Source organism: Pezoporus flaviventris, unplaced genomic scaffold (genome assembly GCF_033815535.1).
Source record: "Pezoporus flaviventris isolate CSIRO_AGI_PZ_B2104156 unplaced genomic scaffold, CSIRO_AGI_Pfla_v1 ptg000007l, whole genome shotgun sequence".
NCBI lineage: Eukaryota > Metazoa > Chordata > Aves > Psittaciformes > Psittacidae > Pezoporus > Pezoporus flaviventris.
The window spans coordinates 20,951,997-20,975,117 of record NW_026892555.1 but is presented as its reverse complement, the minus strand read 5'-3'; the positions used below and the strand labels follow the sequence as shown (position 1 = coordinate 20,975,117).

At 40.7% G+C, this 23,121-nt stretch overlaps 1 protein-coding gene across 4 annotated transcripts in view; it reads right to left on the bottom strand.

The window, feature by feature from the left end:
- RNF19A (ring finger protein 19A, RBR E3 ubiquitin protein ligase) overlaps positions 1-23,121 on the bottom strand; it is a 61,445-nt gene continuing 38,324 nt past the window's right edge. For all 4 annotated transcript variants that reach the window (XM_061447983.1, XM_061447985.1, XM_061447986.1 and 1 more), the window contains 8 exons: positions 14,931-15,139; positions 12,839-12,983; positions 11,786-11,948; positions 7,353-7,467; positions 5,176-5,337; positions 4,183-4,396; positions 2,636-2,779; positions 1-2,249 (listed from right to left, as the gene is read on the bottom strand). In XM_061447983.1, coding sequence (XP_061303967.1) covers positions 1,559-2,249; positions 2,636-2,779; positions 4,183-4,396; positions 5,176-5,337; positions 7,353-7,467; positions 11,786-11,948; positions 12,839-12,983; positions 14,931-15,139 — 1,843 coding nt within the window. In that variant the 3' untranslated portion in view covers positions 1-1,558. The remainder of the gene's footprint in view (positions 2,250-2,635; positions 2,780-4,182; positions 4,397-5,175; positions 5,338-7,352; positions 7,468-11,785; positions 11,949-12,838; positions 12,984-14,930; positions 15,140-23,121) is intronic.

Genomic DNA, 23,121 nt, shown 5'->3' with positions numbered 1-23,121 from the left:
TCAGTATTTAGACATTTATTTCAGATATGCAGTTTACACGCATATTACTAAGGAAACTGAACTGCAAATATACAAATACTGTAACAAGCATTACCAAATAACAGAACTGGCACTAGTGTTATAAGCATATTACTGAAACTGGTGAGGATAAGTCATGGAAAAGGACTGTAGCTCATGGCATGTTCTTTGTATCCAACCAAACTTCCAGTAGCACCATAATGGCAATACATGAAACACAAGACAGAACACTGTTAACTGTTATTCTGATATTCACAAGGGTTTTTCCTTTTTTTTTTTGTCTTTTTCTTTTTTTCCTCCATATTAGTGAATTACATAGCAAAAACCAATGTTAACGGTGCAGGCGCTTTGGACAACTTCGGCCTGTGTTCAGCTGTACAGCTTCCAAATGCAAAAGGAAAAGAAAAAAGCCAGCATATTTGGAACCCATCTTTGCAGTCGGACAGTCATTGCACTGCACTTTGATGTTGGGACTGAAGGTACACGTCTTGCAAAGAGATGTCATGTCCGCTAAAGCCTGAGTGAGTCTTTGGTAGGCTAATACTTCAGTATTACTATACATTTATCTACCACAGTCATTTTATTTACTAGAGTTTTCTTTTGAGATGCAAGGTGGCCAGAGAGGACATTTTGGAAAACATTACAGTAACATCCTCAAACGACCAGGCACTTCAAACCCAGTCTTTTCCAAAGGCACCAAGAATGGATGGGGCACTGTTTTTCCCCCTACTGAAAGGTGACTGCACCTGCTTCTCTACAATGCTTATAAATCACTGGATTGGTATTTTACAGTTTTTATACACTATATAGTAGACCTTATCTGCTGTGTGGTCGGTTGCATGAATAAATAACCCCACTGTTCTTCACAGGCGATGTCTCCGTTACACCACATATTTAAGTACCAATTGCTTCTGGTTTAAAATTATGTAAAATGCCATAACCCTGCTCAAAATGTACACACACACAAACTTCTGACACAGGCTACATCCATCTGAAGAGACGCAGTTCCTTATACATGCATTCTAAATAGTGTGTCCAATTATGAAAACAAAACTGTCATTGCGAGTATTCACCGTAGAAATATGTTTGTCCAGGTCTCTGCAGAACCTTTGCTTCCCTTAAATAGAGTTCACACAAGAATGGTTTTAAGTCACTAACTCTCAGCTAACACCCATTTAAACCCAAACCCCATATTTTCCAAGTGAACAGTGCAGGACATATTATTCATTTCAGCATTTAACATAGTAAGAATTTACCAGTTTTTATCTAAATACACCAAGTATATGCTTTCAAGCAAAGTTGTGGCAAAAACCCAAAACATGGACGTATCTGTACTGCTGTAATGCACTTGGTTAAAGCCTTCATGTCTCTTCACACAGGTCTAAGATCCATATTAAGTTTTTTGCCTTATCAGACAATGCAGTTATATCAAAACCTCGCTTCTGCTGGTCACCTGAAGCTTACAGAAGTCATATGTAATTCAACCAGCTTTCAGACAGGGTTCTTTAGTGGTAAGTATATATTTGCAGCACTTATAGACTTAAATTTCAGTCTGAATAGCAGTGCTTAATTCCACAGCATGTTGTGAATGGTTGTTGTTTGTTTCTTTCAGTGTTTCACCAACACCTAAACCTACATCCATTGAAGATCCGTTGTTAATGCTCTCCTCGGCAATGTAACTCAGTTGTGGAACATCAGTGCTTGGGGCTGTTGGAACAGGCACAGGGATTCCACTTGGCTGTGGAGAGTTTTCCAAGCGATCATTTTCCACCTCTGGGAGAACACTGACTGTGGTAAAGCGAGTGTGATAGTCACTGGAACCATGGCTACAGGAAGTCTTCATACTTTCCATATCTGAGCAACTAAACTCAGAAAAATGACTCGAGTGCGAATCTGCTACAGATGGAATACTATCGCTAAGAGAGGGAGAGTCAAATTCACTGGAGTTTGTGCTTTGCTGTTCCAACAGCTGAGCATCCATGTCCTCTCTTGTCTCGTATATCTTCATGCTACTCTTCTTTCTCAGCTTACCTTTACTTTTTTTCCCTGCTGTTGTTTCTTTGGACCACTTGGTGGCACTAGATTTACTTTCTGGCATGCAGGCGGATGAGGAACCGGCATTACTACGACCTGCAGCACTGCCGTCGTCAACACTACTGCTGCCGCTGTTGTGTCTGAATTTGGCTGGCTTTGACTCAATGTCCACTTGCACTTCCATACTGTTGCCTTCCCTAGAACAAGGCAGACTCGTGAGTTTAAGTGTTAATCTAAGACAAGCCAGCTAACACAGCAGAACAAACTCCCACTACTTTCCGAAACGCATAGCAAAACAGAGTTAGAGGGCCATTAACATATTTTAAAGAAGTGTTTAACCAAATAAATAGCCCAAAGAAAAACACAAAGTCTGAAGACCAAACACTTCACTGTGCTGCCGTGATAGCATTTCTCTCTGGAAATAACCTTGGCAAAATGTAAGCAGTCACATGTAATTCAGTTTGTAACAAAATCCGCAGTTTCAAAGGGTCATAATTAAAGCAGAGCAGCTGAGTCATGCTTAGAATATCCTTTAATAAAAGCAAGGCTTATTAATCTGCTGTTTTCACCACATTTCTTTTACCTGTCCAAAGGGATGTAGGAGTTCAGAATGGATCCTGCCATTGCTTTGGTACTGGCATTGTCACTAACTGTTCCCAAGCTAACAGTGCCAGATTCTCCACTCAGACTGTATCGTTCTTTCTGCACATCTGCTTGTACTTCCAGTCTGGGAGAGAAAGACAAAGACTTGCATGTACTGTTACTGCAGTTAAAGCATACTAGGTGAAAATTAGTGTCACCTTGTAGAGTTCCTCCCCCATTCAGTAGTAAGAGTTTTAGTTACTCCAGATGCACGTATTTACCTTATTGAAACAGGTTCTCTCTTCCCACTATCAAAAATGACTGGTTTTTGACTAAGAGACAAACAAACTAAAACAGCTCATAGTAAAACCAGATTAATTTCCCAAAAAGCAAAATACTGTGTGTTAACCAGAGCTCCTGGATTCTTTCCTCCCTGAGATTTACAAACAACTACAATTCTTTTACAGGTAAGCGTCCTGTACCTTAAAGATGGAAAAAAACAAATCAGAAGGGTATAAGGTCAAGAAATTACACTACCCATGCTTCTCCAGCTGCAAAATTATTACTAACCAAATAACAGACAGAACTGTGTTCTGTACTCTGCTTTATATTGTACTATTATCAATTGCAACAGGAATAATAGAAACCTGAGCAATCTTAAATTGGGCTGAGCAGATAAGCCAGAAATCTAATCACAAGCTTTTTTCCCTATGCCTTCTTTACCTACGCTCTGTCAGTGAACTGGAAGCAAGCTTTTGTTCTGTTTTGTTTCCACTCTTGGCTCTCTAAAGAAAAGGACAGGTATTCCTCACTCAGCAGTCAGAGCCTGGAACACTGTCCCAGCCTAAGGGATCTCTTGATGCTAACCTGCACTCCTGAGCACACCGGGATTTCCAAATTACTCAAGAAAAAATCAGCAGTGTTAGCACCTTGTTCAAGGAGCAAAATCTACCCTGAACCATAAATGTTAACAATCCTTTCCAGATACTCCCTTTCTCTCCAGGGTGCAGGACAGCCAACAAACAGTAAGGCCCCAATTCACAGGAGGCATTGAGCACATTAAGTGACAAGAAGCTGCCACCTCAGCAAGGCCAACTGCCCAATTGCCTCTCTTCCTGGCTATGTCCATTCTGAATCCACACTCCACCCAGGTGTTCTGAAGGCACAGCTTGGTACTTGCAGACTACTGAACAAGTCAGCAGTTCTGACTTCAGGGCGAGATAGCCCACAAAACACAACTGTGTTAGTTAGACATGAGGTGCTGCCCTCTGACTCCTGGGTAGAGGCTGTTCTCCTGGGAAGCAGGAACAACATCTCACACCCTGCTCACCCTGAAAAAAAATGCAAACTCTCTTTTGAGCCCTGTGGTCTGGCAGGATCTACTAGAAGCCAGCAACTTTATCAGAGATAAACTGTCTCTATCTCCCAGACATAGCTCCTTTTCATAGAAACCAGTTTTAAAAAACTAAAACCAAAAAGCCTAGTAATACCATTTTGCCTGCTTACATGTAGAGCAGGATACTGTATGGCAAGAAGAACGTCTCTTACCTGTTAAAGCAGTTAACCATTGCACTTCCTGAGAGACTCCCAGTTATACTGGCCCCAGCCAGGGCCATGGTACTGGCGGTTTCGCTTAGGTTGTCTCGAATGGCTCCAATTCTATCCATGTGGCTACCGCTTGCACTCAAGCTGCCAGTCAGGCCTCCAACACTTCCTTCACCTATACTGGGGTTGTGACGTGCCTCTGCTACTGACGTGGTATCTAGACAGAAATAAAGAAGGCTTCTCAGTTATGGAAGTAGAGCATAGTAGTTTCCAGAATGTGACCATGGAAAGCATTCCTGAAATTATGATGACAGAAAGGATTTATTAAACATACTGTTACAAAAGAATAGCTTGGGGGGGGGGGGGGGGGGGGGAAGAAGGAAGAGAAGTAAAAGAGACCATCACATAAGGTTCCAAATACCAAAATGTTAACCAGGGATATGACAGGTAACCTGCAGTAAAGGAACACAGAGACACCCTATCACAAAGAATATTGCCATGTAATTAAAAAATAAGCTATCAGATCATGATTCAGTTCCCCAGTTCCCTCTATTGTAGCAAAAAAAAGGCATCCAGCTTCCACAAAATCAGGATGCTAAAAAAAAACCCAGCATTAATTTTACCTTAAAACTTGCCTGTGGAAAAGACTTGAGCCTGGCTTTGATTAAAGTGGGCAAGAAAATTCATGATGCTTGTATTACAGCAGAGCATCCCTGAAGACATTCAAGGACAGGCTGGATGGGGTTCTGGGCAACCTTATCTAGTTGGAGATGTCCCTGCTCACTGCAGGGGGGTTGGACTGGATGACCTTTGAAGGTCCCTTCCAACATGAACTATTCTATGATTCTATGAACACAGAGAAGCTACCCTCATCTAGAGGTGGTCTTCCAGCAATAAGAAGTAGTTGTCCTAACTGCAAATAAGTACTCTAGTATCTAAGGCCAAACAGAAGCCAAAATCCATATTTATAGAAAATGAAACACTGAATTTTCTTACCTACAGCCGCATTTGTTCCACCAACATTTATATCATTTTCATCATCGAATTCTATCCTGACACCTTTTCCATTGCCTGCTGACACACCACAGCCTCCACTTCGGCAGAGGGAAATTGGAACCACTCCATACACATAAGCCAGCATAATAGGAACACCAATACCTACACAGGAAAATACAGTCTTTTATTAAATGTGATATTTTAGAGCCTTTCATAAAAGCAGTTCCATTTTCCACGATTACTTAGTATTTTACACTTGAAAGAAATCAGGAGGAAACAAAATTAAGATAGATTGGTAAATCACCAAGGTGAAATGACAGAAAAGTACTTCCAGTAGGCAGAGTGCCTTCCATCAGCATTGGCAGGTAGAGAAGCTTAATGCTTGATGAATTAATACTTCCGGTACATCCATAACAACTTTTACAAACAAAGTACTTTAAAGGTTTATATAAACTCCATTGGGGACTGTGTAATAATGTGCTACTTCAGAAGCAGAAATCTACTACAAATGTTATCCAACTAGAAGCGTTAGTACCTCTACTAATTTAATAAGGGGCTTGATTTTGCATCCACTCAAGTCAGACACAGCTTTGCTATCAATTTACTAGGACTTAACATTAATATTACTGTGGGATCTTTCATATTAATTGTATCAGACTGGTTCAATTTGAAATTTAATTATGCAAGTTTTCCTTAAAAGAAAACAATTCTGTGGAGCAAGATGGCAAGAGCTAAGGGAAACCAGTGAAAGCGCATACTATATACACACACATCCATCCCACCACTGCTAGTGGACTGTCAAAATTACTCCTTTGGCATATGAATTACAGCATTCTGTAGTTCTGCTGATGGAAGTACACAGAAGGTATGGAAAAATGGCAGACTGAAAAACACCGTGGTGGAGGCAGACCCAATGCAAAGGCTCTGCAGTCTAACCTAAAAGAAGGGTTCCAGTTATAGGGAAGCCCCTTCACTAGAAATTCCACAGCATTCAAGGAGGAAATCCATGTTCTCAAGGCCATTATTTTGGAAGCCATATAATGCCCTGAGACTGGAGGACACATGTTAATGGCAATGGGCCAAGAGCAAAAACTTCACAAAATAAAACACAACTGCTTTCCCTAAGAAGACTGGTCAGGAATAAGAAACAGCTTGAAAGAACGAGGCAAAGCACAGCCATAAATACAACTATGAGACTGTGTCCCACTGCCTGTTTAGTAGGGATCCGACATCACAGCTACGTGAGAACAATGCAACCAGAGGCAGTTTTGACTAGCACATCTGCATTTGCACAGCAGTCCACCAATGTTAACAAGCAGTTTAAAGCCACAGTTTCATGGCAATTTAAACTACCACTTGCTAAAAGCAGCACTGTCTTCCTGACACCACTCATTCCTCTCTAAGCATTACTTCTGACACAGGGGGGAACACAACTGCATGATGAACTGGATCAGGGGGCTGAGCCAGCTTAAAACTAAATGGTGGATCATAATGTTAATCAGTCCTACACAGGAGCTTGCTGTGCAACTGTAAAGATGCCTGTCCTCCAACAAAGGAGGAGCAAGGCAGCGCTGGGCAAGTCCTCAAAAAAATGAGGGCTTGTTTACAGTGATCTGGAAATTACATGGTAAGATGAGACAGGTGTTCTGTAATGTACAGCCACCAGATTTTCCTCAAATGCTATTCTCAACATTACCTATGAGAAAAAATGTGACAGAATTCAAACTGACTCCTAGAGCATAACAAATAGTTTGTCAGCTACTGTAACATTAAGTGTAAGAGACTGTATTTGTCTCCTGCATTGAGAAAAGTTTAATATGAAGCTATTAAAACACAAACAGACTCTGTGGCAAGTTTTTTCTTGGTCAATCATTTTAAAAAATCTTTATGTACTTCAGCTTTAAAAGCCAGATATGATAATGTGATAACTTCAGTTTGCAAGATAAAAATTATATTTAATATAATTTAATATTATTTTTCTCCAGGAAATGCTGCATTCAAATTAAGTACTGAATCTTCCATTTTCCCTTAATAAATATATAGTCTCAGACTCCTCGTTGTCTTGGTTCCTTCACCTTTAAAAGGAAACTACAGGACTTCCCAGCTGTTTTATTCAAAAGTGCTTACAGAGTTCTGGTTGCAAGGTGCTACCAGTACACAAAATAATATTTGCTTACCTACAGTTACTGCAGCTACAACTGGAGAAACAATTACAGATAAGGTTACACCACCCGCGATAGCCAAGTTTCGCTTGTGCTTTGAAATGTCTTTGCCTTCATATCGATTGTGAATCTGAAGAAAAGGGAAAGAGGTTTTAGAGTATTATCATCAGTAATATATTGCTTCAGGGATGGAAGAACCAACATAGTTTGGAACCTGTACCCTGCTCTCTTTCAGAAAGATCACATTCTATGTCACAATTTACTCTTTATCTCAAAGAAAAATTCTTCATTTTAGACAACTTCTTAAAAGCTAGAAGTCCTCCCATCCACCAATTAAGCATTTACTTTCAGCCTCAAGTTAGAAGAGCCAAATCACAAAAACAGCTGTTTTTGTTTGTTTAATCACTACTCCAGCTTACAAGGTTGGGAAAAGCAGACTATTTTCAAGATCAAAGAATTACCACGTCTGATCACATTGATACTTCTTATTCCCAGCCATCTTTCCCCTGAACAATACAGAGTGAAACTTTCACAGAAACATGAAAACAGAGGTTGACATAACACAGCCACAAAATCCTTGTAGTAAGGCATCCTTCACCAAACATAGCCTGGGAGGAAGGGAGACCAAGCACTCCATTGCTTTGGCACCCCTCATGACAATCTATTGACACAAGAAATATTTCAGCAAACCTGTTTTTGCTGTGCTACTATTTACCAAGGAATCTGCTAAGCAGTATCCTTACTGATGGCTCAAGCCTGCAGCAACTCTGAAATGTTACTGCCTCAAACTTATCTGCCAGAAACCCCACATGAACCTGGAAGGCCTTCAAAGATCAGTGTTTTACAGGGTTTTCCCACTTTTTGCGAGCTTCATTTACTCTCTCTGAGAATGTGGCTTTCCAGGGATATGTGCTTCATCTGTCATCATTCTTGCTTAAGACATAATTACAAAAGAACAATAGGTCGCTATCTTAATGGATGTCATAAAGTTAAATTAATCCTCACCACATCTCAGGAGGAACATACAAAATATTGTAATTATTCTAATTTTTACCAATATGCTACTGCAAAAAGAATGACATGAGTGGAAGTCTTAAGTATTTGGTTTCTAAGTTAAAATTTTAATTAGAGATTTGGTAGGGTAGTCTTCATTTTGGAATAAATGTAAAATATTTGTATTTGTTCAGGCAAGACAATGAAAGAAAGGGCAGAGAAGACGCTGCATTCCATATAAAGAGAATGCATTTACTTGCTCTGAGGTACATTTTGCGACTGAACGTGGAACATAGCTACTTGCGGATTAAAAAGGAGAAACTGAACAGTATGAGTGTATAAGAGTTTCAAACCCAGGGAAATCAGGTTTAATGGGGCTCTGAGCAATTAGCAGGATCACCTCAGGCACTGACTTTTACTGTTAAGTACAGTTCTAAGTACCAAAACAAAAGGCATACAACTATGTATAAAGGCTACTGGATTCCTTAAATGTAAAGCAATAAAAAGGACTGGAAGGGAGAGGTTGCAGAGAAGAAACTGATTGAAAATACTGAGATATAAGGTTACACTGGTAGGAATGATCATGGAAGAAGACTTCAGACTTTTTTTCAAATAAAAAAAAATAAAACAACAAAAAACTGGGCCAGAAGAAGAGGGATTTTCAATAAATGTCTGGTAGGTTACAAGACATATCTATAAAAAGAAAGCACTAGCACTTCCTTAACAAAGCTCCATCAAAGCACAAACACAAACTCTTCCAATGCAAAGGACAGACAGAATGTTTTAAAAGAACAAGAAAGCTTCCTTTACCAAAGCAGCAGCAGCAATAAGAAAATAGAAAGTAGGTCAGATTACTATGAATGGATAGAAAGAAACAGCATGAAGGTGTCAGGACAAAATCAGAAAGGTTAAAACAGAGGAGACAAAAAGCAAGGGACATCAAAGTCGACAAGAAATTATTCTGCAAGTACACTGCTAGTAAGAGGAAGACCAAAATGGATCAATCTGCCATTTAACAAAAAGAAAAGACAGCCAGCAGACAAAACTGGAGCCCTGTTCAGTTTTTTTCCTCTCTAGTTGTCACTGAAGATCAACTGTGAGCCAAGTGACTAGTGACAAAGGAGTAAGATCTGTAGGAAAACAGCAGGTTAGAGTGTACATACATGAACTGATCTAAAAAACACCTCAGCAGGCACAATTTCAGAGAGCCTAATAATAATTTTCAAAAATTATTATCCATAGAAGATGTCAAAAAAACAAACAAACAAAAAAAAACCCAGTTAAATTGCAATGAGTCTTTAAAAAGGTGTAAAACAAGAGGCTGGGGAATTCAAGACCAGTGAACTCAACTTTAATTTCCTGAGAACTGAAAACTGAGAACTTGTAGATACCAAAGCAATAGGAATAAAGAGGCTAACTGATTTGGTTTTTTTCAAGTAGAAATCATGATGATCTAATTTTCTTCTGTGACAAGAAGCCTTGAGGATAGGGAGAAACAGATGTCATGCACTCATTCAAACAAAATTCTGACATTTTCTTGTATTACACACAAACAGGTTATAATAGTCCAGACTGAAAAATGGATTAGAGAAATCTATTAGCTTCAAGGAAAATTGACAGAAAACATCTGAGTTGTGATTAGTTTCTTTTACTCCCCAGACTGAAACTATTCACTCTGTATTTTTCTTCCCCAAGAGATATACCCTGGATCCAATAGCATTAAACATTTTCATTAACCAGGAGTATGGAAGAACATGTGTGTTGAATTTCAGGTCAATACAATTTGGCAAGGTTGCAAGAATGCCAGAGTTCATACGAGCCTTGAGAAGCTGACAAATGACTAAGATGCAGCACAACAGCAATGAGCTCTACACTACCCTTAGGAAGAAACCAAGAGCCTAAATTACCAGTATGGTGGGGAAGTGTATGTGTTTTAGAGTATACAAAATGAAAATAGCATGTTGTTGAGAGAAGTAACTGGCAGTTACATGCAGAGGATCACCCTTTCATTTCACTCAGCAGTAGTAATGCTTCAGCTTCACTGCTATATTCAAACTGTACAAAACCAAAGGTGGTATGAACAGCTGGAAGGAAATCCAGAAAAGATGAAAATCAGAAGTCTCAAACCATGTGGTTTCTCGAGAAGTGGGCAAGAAAAACTGGAAGTGCTGTTTGTTTAGAGATAAGACTTAAAGTGGACTTAAAAATTATCAAATATGTAATGGGATATTGTAAAACAAAAGGATTCTTTATGTCAGCTGAAGACAGAATAATACGAATTTCATGTAGGAAGACAATGTTAGGCCTATCCCAAAATCTAATGAGTAAGAGCAGAACACACAACAGCAATCTGAAACAGGTAACTGCTGCCTTCTTCCTCTTACCCTTCATACAGTTCTAATGACTGTATGTGACTAAGATAAAACAGAACAAAAGGGTCAAAAAAAACCCACAGCAGAAGGTAGGAGTACTTGCTTGAAAGTAAAAAGTAAAAAGAATACAATTGAAAAGCTGCATCTCTGGACTTTGGCAGCAACAGCTCATGTGAAAGAAACACCCTCCCCTCCACTCCAAGTAAAAGTAGAATTATGTGCCTGTGCCAGTCACTGTGAGAATCCATGCTGATAAAAGCAGAAACACCATTCTGATTATGCCATCCAGGACATGTAACTGAACACTCAGTGCCTACTAAAGCAAGTCATCATTTCAGAAAGTCCATTTCCAAAAGACTTGAATAACTTACTACTTTATCCTAAATAGGAGATGGAATTCTCTTTTCTTCTCTTTGCAATCTGTCATTTATTTTATCATAAAAAAATGCTACATTTTTTAGGGGAAATACATAAACTACCTTATGATTAACATCATCATTCCTAGCTGATTCCCACAAACACTAAATGAAGACAGATGCAGGCTAGCTACCTGCATGGAACACTGCTCCATATAGTGGACTGGCCCAATGCAACCAACGAGCTGTTGAGTATAAATGCTTAAATGTGTACAGGCAAACACCTATACTACCAGAACTTTGTACTAAAATACTGCTAACTACCCGTTTTTAAGAAAAATAAGGATACCTTTTTTGCTTTCCTTCTTTTCTGTTGTTTAATTCTAAGGGGCACAAGGGAAAACAGTAATTAAAAACAAAGCAACTTGGAAAAAGAAGCATGCAGGAACTTCCATGGCAAGATGCAGAAATTGGAAGTTGTTAGTGTTTTGCTCTGCCTGTTTTAAGAGGAACTGCATTCTTAAACACACTGCTTCTCCTTCCTGTACAACTGAAATAAGTTGTACAAGTTGAACAATTCAGAGGTTGGTTGGTGTGTCTTCTGGGGGGTTGGTCTGTTTCTGTTTTCAGGGTGGTTTTTTTTTTAACACGGGGGAAGACTGCCTAAGTCATACAAAGCAGGAGGTAAAAAAACCTGAAGCATGTTAGGAGTTGTAGTACATTTTACCTTGCGCCCCACATACACAGGGATTCCAATAATCATAGCAGGAATAGCAATGCCAGCTATTAAGGCAATTCCTACAGGAGCTCCAACAAGTGTTCCTAGCTGCCAGAGTATCTTCTTCTTACGGCTCCATGGTTTCTTTCCCCAAAATGTGCAACCTGAAGGGCTAATAGAAAGAAGTGTAAAGAAATTGTAAACAAATCAACATAACTATACGCTACTGTTCTTTAGTTCCAGAATTATTAGATTGAAATTACAGATGTTATGGATACCAAACATCAGTTATTTGTGGTTTTTTTTCTTTATAGCATATTTTGCAACACGAAGAGAAGCATTTTGTGTATTCATAGAATCATAGAATAGTTAGGGTTGGAAATGACCTTAAGATCATCTAGTTCCAACCCCCCTGCCATGGGCAGGGACACCTCACACTTAACCATATCACCCAAGGCCTCATCCAACCTGGTCTTGAACACTTCCAGGGATGGAGCATTCACAACCTCCCTGGGCAGCCTATTCCAGTGCCTCACCACCCTAACAGGAAAGCATTTCCTTCTTATATTCAATCTAAACTTCCCTGTTTAAGTTTTAACCCGTTACCCCTTGTCCTATCACTACAGTCTCTAATGAAGAGTCCCTCCCCAGCATCCCTATAGGCCCCCTTCAGATACTGGAAGGCTGCTATGAGGTCTCCACACAGCCTTCTCTTCTCTACATGCTTATGATAGCTTATATAAACAGAGTTTCTGTATGACTATGAAGACAATACAGCAGTATATAAAAACATCAGTGAAAATAGTAGGTATGTTAATCTAAACCCTCATTTGTTCTACTAAGTACATGTTGCATGCATGAAACTTAAGAAGGTATTTTAAGATAAAAATGTCACAGCACTAATTTTAATACATGCATTAAAAACTTAACTTCTCAGATATAGATACTTCAACTGTGATTCCCAAACAGGAAGAAAGTCAGACTTACAGCACCCAAGAATCTACTTTTAAGCATTCTGGAAAACAAATTGCCAACAACACAGGTATTTTTTGTTCTATGTACCTTAAATAATGTAAATCTGAGATCTCTTTCATACACAGCCAACAGAATTCACAGCCACAAACAGCACAAGTCATATGATTGCAGCTTCCATCATTCATTTTTATTATATAAGCAGCACAACGGGGGCATGGCTTTATGTCATCAGCTGTTTAAAAATGAATATTAAGATCATATCAGTTCTTGATCAAGCAGATTTAATCAAAATAGACATTTGTTTGAGAAAACTGACTGAACCATTACATGAAAAATGGAAGAAGTTTATTGTAAGTTTGCTTTACACATCCTGATTTGGCAATGACTTGATATCTTTTTGTATTTGTAAACCTTGGACTGAGTAGAACTAAAGAAAACAAGGCATATCACCTCACATTCAAGTAATTGAATAGTTCATGCACTCGGTTCAAGGATTTTCTAAGCTTAATGCAACATATATTAGAATCAGACATTAAACATGTATGTTAATACAGGACTGATAATATCGTCTCTTTAAATATAATCCTGTTTTACATTTTATGCTGTTATCAATGCTTTACTTGAATACTGAGTCTCCATTCTTATTTCTTCTTATCTTAAATCCATCCCCCCTTCCACATCAAATATGTTTCTTTGGTATCACGAACCTCCTCTTGAGTCCTTTTCACAGCCCTACTTAGTACTTACTCCCTACAAAAAAAAATATTGTAGCAAGAAGAAAATTCTGGAAGTTCTCCTTGCTCCCAGGTCAAATACTGAAAAACATGGATAAGGGACCAGCTCTGTCATTAACAAACAAGGGGTCACTGATCAACAGTGAAACACTTGTATGCTGACACAGCCATAGTTGTCATCTTCACATTACTGGTTAGCACCCGCACTTTGGGACAAGCTATTTATTCACAGCAGCAGAAACACCCTGCAGTGCCTAGTTCAGATGTCCAAGTGTACTGCCCCTGTGCTACTAGGCAAGACAAAGGGAAAAGAAGGAATATACTTGGTATAAAATATATCCAAAGAGGTGCAGAACCAGCACAAAACAGTAACTCTACCAACTCCAGTGCACAGGGACAGACAGTGAAAGAACACAATAGCTACTCCCAGATGGGAACAGATGCACCATATATAGGGCAGTTACTAAACTGAGCAAGTTCCTGCAGCACAGGGCTGCTGCTGCTCATGTTGGGAGGGACTGAAAGGTCCAGGAAAGAGCTGGCATGCCCATTTATTTGAATTTTATTATTTGAACATATTTGATAACTAGAGCAGGATGCCAATTTTTAAGGCAAGATGGGGTGCCTTGTTAAAATAAGCCAGCAAGAAAAACAAATCAGTCTCTGAAGTCTAGGGCTGGAGAACAACAGCTTCATTCTAGGTCCAAGAGAGACTCGCTATAGGTACAAGAGAGAGTCCACCAGGTATTTACCCTGATTGATCAGGCAGACACAAAGTTGCCAAATAAACCAGAGTCTGGTGTAATTGGAGCCAATTCTTACCAATAGCAAACTGGACTCTTGCGCTGGAAAATACTACTCTAAATAGTTTATCCTCTTTTTGGCAGGAGGTACAAACAAGCTCGATTTTAAGATACAGAATGGCCTGCTTTCTAGTAGACGAGCATTTTACTGAAAAACAGAAATTAGTACTAACAAACATAGATGTCAAACATCAGAGCTGGCATCAGACTAACAGCCTATTTTGAAAGCAGAAAGTAAGTAGTTTTATTTTTAACAGCTTTTTTTATTGGCAGCTCTCTGAAATTTCACCTACAGTGGAGAAAGTAAGTGTTCCCAGTGTGTGATGTAACTAATAAAGGCAGTGTGCCAAACACAGAGAATGCTTTGCAGAGCTCCTTCGACTTTTGTATTTTTCAGCTAAGTAGTAAGAATTTAAAATGCCTCCAAGAGTGAAGTCAGGTGCTCTGGTCACAGAATACTTCAAATTATAACATTTAAAATTTGAATTCTATCTTAAAATAGTAATCCTATGTTTCTGAAATATAAAGACAAAGCAGCTAGTATCTACCATGCTACTATTTAGTCCCTTTGCTTTTTAGGCTTAATTGCGCAAATGTATGAAAAAAGATATTTTACAGACACAGTATCTTAACCATAAATACCTGCTGCTCCAGATTCCTGGCTATAACTAATAGATGAAGAACGAATTGTTCTCAGGCGCAGACTCTGAGCTCTCTCCTGGCGAGCAGCATCGCAGGTCTGGTTGGGATGCCAAATCTGCTTACAGTGGTAGCAAAACTCAGTTCCACAGCCTTCTCGTCCACACGTAAGCTTGGGACAGCTGGCACATCCAAAAGCGATCACAGCATATCTTGAATGATCAAGAGGGGCAAGAGAGAATTTTGTTAATAAAACCAATTCTATCTATAGACCAAAGCAGACAAGACAGCTGCCAGAGCAGCTGAAACAGGTACAGAGGCAGGACACATCAGGAGCTGACATTAGCTTCCTTACCACCTCCTTCCACAACTATCACATTAGACTGTGGTTGTACAGAAATATTACAACCAGTGCAACACTTTGCTAATCCCCACCTTAATAACTTAAATCAGTACTGAAATATTCTGTATTTAAGGCTGAACGTACCACTGTAACCTTCACAGTCACAAAGCACCACAGTTTAGAAGAATGGGACAACAAAATCAGAGAAGGTATTTAAGCAAACAGAAAAAGTTATAGTTTCAAAAGTGTCCCAGTCACTATGAACATGTTTAAGCTTGATCCTTTTTATATCTGTGAGGATCCCTGCTAAGTGATCTGTCACAAATAAATTGCTCCATCAGGTTTGCATTTTAAAGTTTACAGGATGAAAATACAGTGTGTATTACAGTTAATATTAATCCTAAATATATATATATACACATGCAAACATACATGCCTTAATTCCTACCCATTGTAATTTTTTCAATTATTTTATGCAATAGCTTTCTTTTAAATTAACTAAGTCCACTGGTATGAGCACTTAGAACTTTTCACATGAACAGTCCCCCTGAATAGACTTCAACAGACTTATAAATGCAGTAGGGCTTAAATTTATGGCTATTCAAATGAAGGTATTTCCATTTTAGAAGACTAAATTGTTTTTTTTCTACCCTCTTCTCAATTTATAGCAGTTGTATAAATTAACTCAAAATATTCTTTATCAGTAATGATACTAAAATTATCCCCACTCATATATGTACCTGCACATTTAGCTATTACTCATTTTAGAGTAGCTAGATCTGGAGCTCTAAAGTTAATGCAAATCCTACCCCTTTCGTTGGTGTTTTGAAACAGTGTGTTTGAGCTTCACTCCCCCCAGAAGTTCTGCAAACAACTAGGAGTTTTCAGCCTTTAAGATGATGCAGTGACAAATAAAAATGAGATATGTGCTTGCCTGTTTTCAAATATTTCTTACTTTCCAAGTAAAAATTTGTTTCAGTAATTGCTAGACTCTTCTATATTGTTGCCAAGTTAATCGGCTCTATTATCCCCACTTACTGCAACTGAGAAGATAATTGCTTTGTGTGTACACAAAGAGACACTGATCCAAATGCTTCTTCAGTACACACGGACACATTCAGGACCCACTAATGTATCAAAGAATCTCAACTGTAGACCACAGAACAAAGTATCAATCTATATCCTGCCTCCCACTGCTAATAAAGAATGGGCACATATCTGAAAGCACTCCCCATTTGGGTCTGATTTATTACCTTTAGAAAGTAACTTTTTAAACCAAAGTTATTCTCAGTTCAAACTGTACAAGATTACAGATTTAATTTCAACATTTTGCATTCATTTTACAGGCGATGTAAAAGCCAAAAGTTCTTGTCAGGCTGAGAGAAGGGACAACCAACCAAATTCAAAGTAATAATGAGTAAAACAAAAACCAGAGACAAACAGCAATTAATTAGAATCATAGAATAGTTAGGGTTGGAAAGGACCTTAAGATCATCTAGTTCCAACCCCCCTGCCATGGGCAGGGACACCTGACACTAAAATGTATCACCCACGGCCTCGTCCAACCTGGTCTTCAACACTGCCAGGGCTGAAGCATTCACAATCTCCCTGGGCAATTGAAGAAAGGATGTACAGCAAGAGGAAGAATGAAGGAATTTGCACTTTTTTGCCCAATCTGCTTTTTGCTTGACAAAGATAAACGATAGGAATTGCTGCTCCCTTCTAATACTGTCAGCAATACAACCTCAGAGCAAAATCATTAAATAATTCAGACAGAAGAAATGACAGAGCACATTTGGAATAGTGATTTACTAAGGCTTGCTAAAATGACATTGGAAAACTGATATGAGGAAATAGAATCTAAAAAATGTGGTCTGGAACAAAGCCCAAAAGGGTTCCTTATCCATGCTGCTTCCCCAGGGAATGGTCACCTACTTGTCAATGTCCCCTACACAGCCACTACAGGTAGGCTGCAGCCGTTCCAGACTTTTACAATATTTCAGGTACCATCAATAGTCAGGATGCATTTGAGCTTGCAACAAAAACTAAGGATGAAGTAGCCCAGGATCAGAAAGTCCGTGGTGCCACCAGTATGGACCATTCATGGCATTAAATTGCTTTAGTAAAGATATCCCTTATCTCCCAAGCAGCTTGTTGAGGACATTAACTACGACAACAGAGATTCTCCTCCTAACAAATCTCTAGTTTCTTTCTTGGGGAAGACACGATATTTTCCACTGGAACAGAATTAGTAGCAATATACTCACTACTTTGTTTCAAGATCTGTTTGGTTCCAGTTTCGCCATCTCGAAGACCTATTTTTACCCCAAATAGAGTGAAAGACATCTCAAAGATATTTACTTCTTAAATAGTCTTTGTTGCTTTATGGGGGCCCATGATGTAAACCAACCCCATTATAACAGAGTAACCCAGTGTCATGGTTTAAACCCTAGCCAGACAGCTTGTTCACTCACTCCCCCCCCCCCCCCCCTTGCTCTCCCCCTACTCCCAGAGAGACAGACAGGAGAATCGAAACAAATGCAACTCCCACGGGTTGAGATAAGAACAGTTTAGTAACTAAGGTATAACACAAATCACTACTGCTACCACCAATAATAACAATGATAAAGAAAATAACAAGGGAAGAGAATACAACATCTCACCACCAGCTGACCGATAACTCACTCCCCCCCAGCCCGACCAAGCTCTGACCGATGTCTCCTCCAACCCCACAGTCCCCCAGCCTTCCGGCTAACTCCCAGTTACATCCTGGGCATGACGTGCTGTGGTATGGAATACCTCTTTGGCTAGCTTGGGCCAGGTGTCCTGTCCCTGCTTCCTCCCGGCTTCCCCTCCTCCCTGGCAGAGCATGAGGCTCACAAAGTCCTTGGCCAAACCAAAACATCATTGTTATCAGCTCTGTTCCCGAGCTGAAAGTCAAAACACAGCAGTGCACCAGCTACCAAGAAGGAGAAAAATGACTGCTGCTGCTGAACCCAGGACATTATCCAGCCCTTACTCCATACCATTCACGTCATGCTCAGACCCCACATTTTCAATACACTACCATCACTCTTATCTAAGTGCATGCACCAGTCCCTATAAAGCTGTTGAGTCCATCTGGTCCATGATGTCAGGCTCCATCCCTTGTAACAGTCTTCCAGAGCAGGAGAGACTGTGTGCAGTGTTCACACTCGTGAATAACCTGGGCAATAGTGTCCATTGCTAAGTCCACCCCTCTATCAGGAGTCCATCTCTATGTTGCATTTCTGCCCTGATGGCCTGAATGTCATGGGCCCACCAGCCTCAAAATAATTCACAGTCCCCTTAAGCAGTTTCTGCAGCTTGTTTCTGGGGACTCCATACAGCTGCCTTCCATCTCCGACACTTCCAAAGCACTGGAGGGGCCTAGTGGACTAGATACTTGCCCATACTGTCCCACACACCCTGCCACTCATGACTGTCCAGCCTTGGGGAAAATCTCCTGGTCCTCCTATATAGTCGTCTAACCCCAGACAAGACCCAAACCTGACTCTGCTTAACTTCTGAGATCAGACAAAATGGTCGTGGGTAGCACACAGTCTGTGTGTGCGTCAACATGCTGATCCCCATCACAATCAGCAGGCAGGTCCCAAGGGCACCCAAAGGCCATTCAAAACCTTCAGAACTCTCAGTTGATGCTGCTGCACTTGTCACTGGGGCTGGTGTAGCTGCTGTGCTTGCCGGCTCTCCCACCACCAGCTCCTCTTTTCCCGAGTCCAGCTCTTCCTCCTCTGCCTTGCTGGGAAATGCTGCGTGGTCTCCTGCACCCTCCTGGGGGTCGGCGGGCAGCTTCCGGGGATGCTCTCGGCCGTCGTGGGGCTGGGCTCGGCTGCGGGGCTCAGCTCCTCCGCCGCCTTCTCCCTCTGCTCGGCGGCCGCCTCCTTCCGCTCCTCGACCGCCCCGACCTCCTCCACCGGCAGCCGTCCCCTCCGGCCTCCGGCCCCGCTCCCGCCGCCGTTCGGTCCCCGGGGCCGCTCTCCCGGGCCGCTTCAGCAGCCGCCGGCTCCCGGGGCCGCTCCCCCTCGGCTCCCCGCGGCCTCACCAAGAGGGAAGCGAGGGCCAAGACGGTGAAGAGCAGCCGGACGGCCAGGTACAAGTCCACGGCCACGTCTGTCCCGCCCTGCTGCTGGAGCCCGCCCGTATTACAAGTCATTGCCATAAAGCACAGTGAGACAAGAACCTTAGCCCAAGCCCCACACTTGATAAACACTATCACAGCAAATACAGGCTGTAAGTAAGTTACAACATTCTGAAACTGTGAGATCAACGAGAACAACTCTGAGAGCCAGTAAATCAGCATTGTGACGAGTGACTATTAATCCGGTCAGATCTGTCATTATCTCAACCCCTCTTGCCCCACGTTGGGCACCAAAAGAACTGTCGTGGTTTAAACCCTAGCCAGATAGCTTGTTCACTCACTCCCCCCCCCCCTCTTGCTCTCCCCCTACTCCCAGAGAGACAAACAGGAGAATCGAAACAAATGCAACTCCCACGGGTTGAGATAAGAACAGTTTAGTAACTAAGGTATAACACAAATCACTACTGCTACCACCAATAATAACAATGATAAAGAAAATAACAAGGGAAGAGAATACAACATCTCACCACCAGCTGACCGATAACTCACTCCCCCCCAGCCCGACCAAGCTCTGACCGATGTCTCCTCCAACCCCACAGTCCCCCAAGCCCTTCCGGCTAACTCCCAGTTACATCCTGGGCATGACGTGCTGTGGTATGGAATACCTCTTTGGCTAGCCTGGGCCAGGTGTCCTGTCCCTGCTTCCTCCCGGCTTCCCCTCCTCCCTGGCAGAGCATGAGGCTCACAAAGTCCTTGGCCAGACCAAAACATCATTGTTATCAGCTCTGTTCCCGAGCTGAAAGTCAAAACACAGCAGTGCACCAGCTACCAAGAAGGAGAAAAATGACTGCTACTGCTGAACCCAGGACACCTAGCTTCCTTTTTTTTTTTCTTCCCTTTCCTCATTATTTCCCCATCAGGGATCAAAGTCTTTAGAATTATTTTCTCTTTATCTGGTCCAGATCTTCGTCCAAGTGTGATGCCCAAACCCCGGAATGATAATTACATGGGATGTTTTGTCAATGCTGAGGGGAGCCTAAACACTGTCATGCACTATCCACTCAATTCCTTCTTACCTATTTGTGCAGTAGTTTTTTTCTTCCTGAGATGCTCTACTTTCCACCTATTCCCTACTTATTACAGTACTTATTTTACTTATTTTTAATTTTAAAGACAACTTTAGGAAATAATGCTACCCCCTAAAGTTATTGCACGTCTTCTACTTTGGGATTAATTGCAAGTTCAGTAAATGCATTCCATCCAGCTCCTTCATGAAATATTTGACCCATGCTAAAATCAGTTCAGCTATCATCGTAACCCCAATGCATTCTGCCAGCACTACGTATCAAAAACTGTTCAGAAATAAAGCCCTCAATTTCAATTGCATATTATACAAGTTGATTACAGTTGCCAAAGCAATGAAAAACTGAACTGCTATTGTATCACGTAACTGTTAAAGTGAGCATCTGCTGATGTGAAGCTTGTGCATACTGTGCATGATACCTCATCATTAAACAATGCTGACATAGGCTGTTCAGTGGAAGTCTGAATAGCACTTGCATCCCTAATCCTCACACCTATACTATTCCTTCATCCCCCTCCTACGCTCCTCAACAACATTAAGTCCCTGTTACTACATTCTATACCTCTGCCACTTCTCCCCACCTCCCTGTGCTTTCTCTCATCTCCGCAGCTGATGGTGAGGTGAGAGACCAGTGCTGCAGCAGGCTCCCAGCCAGGCACATACCAGCTTGCAGACACTGCTGCAGTGGCTGCCTGAAAGGCCGAATTGAAAAAGGTCACTGTAGGATATACATGCAGTTATTTACTTCACTTGGAGGCATTACTGATGTCCTCTCACTTGCTCAAGTAATATGTGGGGTTTTTCCCCAAAAGTTCTTAGATTAGCTTATGCTGAGTGCTCACCCCTCTCTGCCCAACATATCTGAAGGTGCTAAAGGTTTCAAAAGTGACCAGGATAAGGTTGGAAAAAAAAGACAAAACATGATCACACAAGCTCTTGTTTCTTTAGGATGACAACCATAATGAATGATCCTGCGGAGAAGTATCCAAGTAACCAACTTCATCCAACTTTATACTAGTAATCTAGTAATGAGAACTCCCCTCACACAAACACTGCATTAGTTTAGCTTCCTGGCAGCATACTGTGTTTTCCACAGGATTCACTCTCAGAGTAAGGAGCATGCAGGAGGCAGTTCTGGAGCAGCAACTTAAATATTTGCTGTGGTTGCACATGATTGTGCTTAACTTTCACTCTGAAGATCCACTTTTTATAATGGTATATTACCTATAGCAGTTATCATTACAGCTTCTGACCATTTAAAGGTACTTCGGATTTACTTTATAAGAGATGACTTATGCACAATAAATAAGCACAGTGAAGAGTCTCTATTAAACAAATCTGACTTTGACTACTTACAGAAGTACTAAATCAGTATCTGAATCACCAAATCATGGTTTAACAGAAAATGATTTAACAGTTCTTACATACTTCCCATTACCCTGAGTAACATTTGTCCAGAACACAAACACTCAGGGAAAGTTGAGCAAAGCATACCTATCTAATAAAGCCTTCTAGTGGTTGTTTCCTTTTGCAGTATCAAAATATTACAGGCAAGCTATAACTGGTTCTGCCCACATGGCTGTTAAATGCTTAGGCAACCAATCCATCTCTCAAGTAATTTTCCTTTTCAAACTATACCACAGGAATGCCATCCACTTTGGACCAGAGCACATAAGGGACTATCACCTTCTCGGCCCCTGCTTTTGACCCACATTAGCAAATTTTGTTTCATTTAAAGTATGAAAGCAAAACTGCATTTCAAGTAAGTTTCTTAACATACAGGTTAAATTTGAAGGCCTCCTAAACATTTAGACACCTAAACATTAATATATGAATACTTAATCTACCTAACAGTCTACAATTTATATAGTCACCAATTTGCTTTTTACCTTCCAACATTCTTCCTTTTCTTCTTTCTACTTACTGCTCATCTGTGAGATTTTGAAACAGATGTCACCTTCTTCGTTTCCAGTGTGCACTGCACATCCGGACTGTAGTCATGGCTATAACCTTTAGACATTATAACAACACACACAATCTCTAAAATAGCAACTTGAAGGGCATTATGAGACACCAGCAGCAGAAAAGTGTGATGAGCTGCTCAGCAGCATTCAGCCTACTCACATCAGAATTCAGAATGGTTTCAGAACTGCTGAAGTATTAAAGCAATGATAAAACACTATGTTCCCCAGATAATAAGCAGGAACAAACTGATTATTATCTTACATTACAATCCTGTTGACAGGCAACAGGCAGTGTCTCAACCAGTCACAAGATGGATGATATCTAAGGCTGGAAAGGCTTTTTTATCAAAAAAAAAATCTTCAATCATTTTTTCACACTTAAAACCCACCAAAATACCCACTGTGCTTTAACAAATGGACTAAGTTAAAAGTACAGCCACCAAGTTTTCACCTCTCTTTAGCTGGAGATTTGCACTGTTGCCTTGGAAGTGCAACATCTCAATTTTTTTTTGCCTGACGAAGGTACGTAGCAACTACCTACCACTAAGTTTCATGACACTGCTGTAATTCCCTGTTTAGAAAAAAATCCTACTTGAGGATGAATTTTACATTGGAAAGTGGGCCGTGGCTTAAGGAGGGGTTTTTTGTTGTTCTGGTTTTCATTTGTTGTGTTGTTTTGGGTT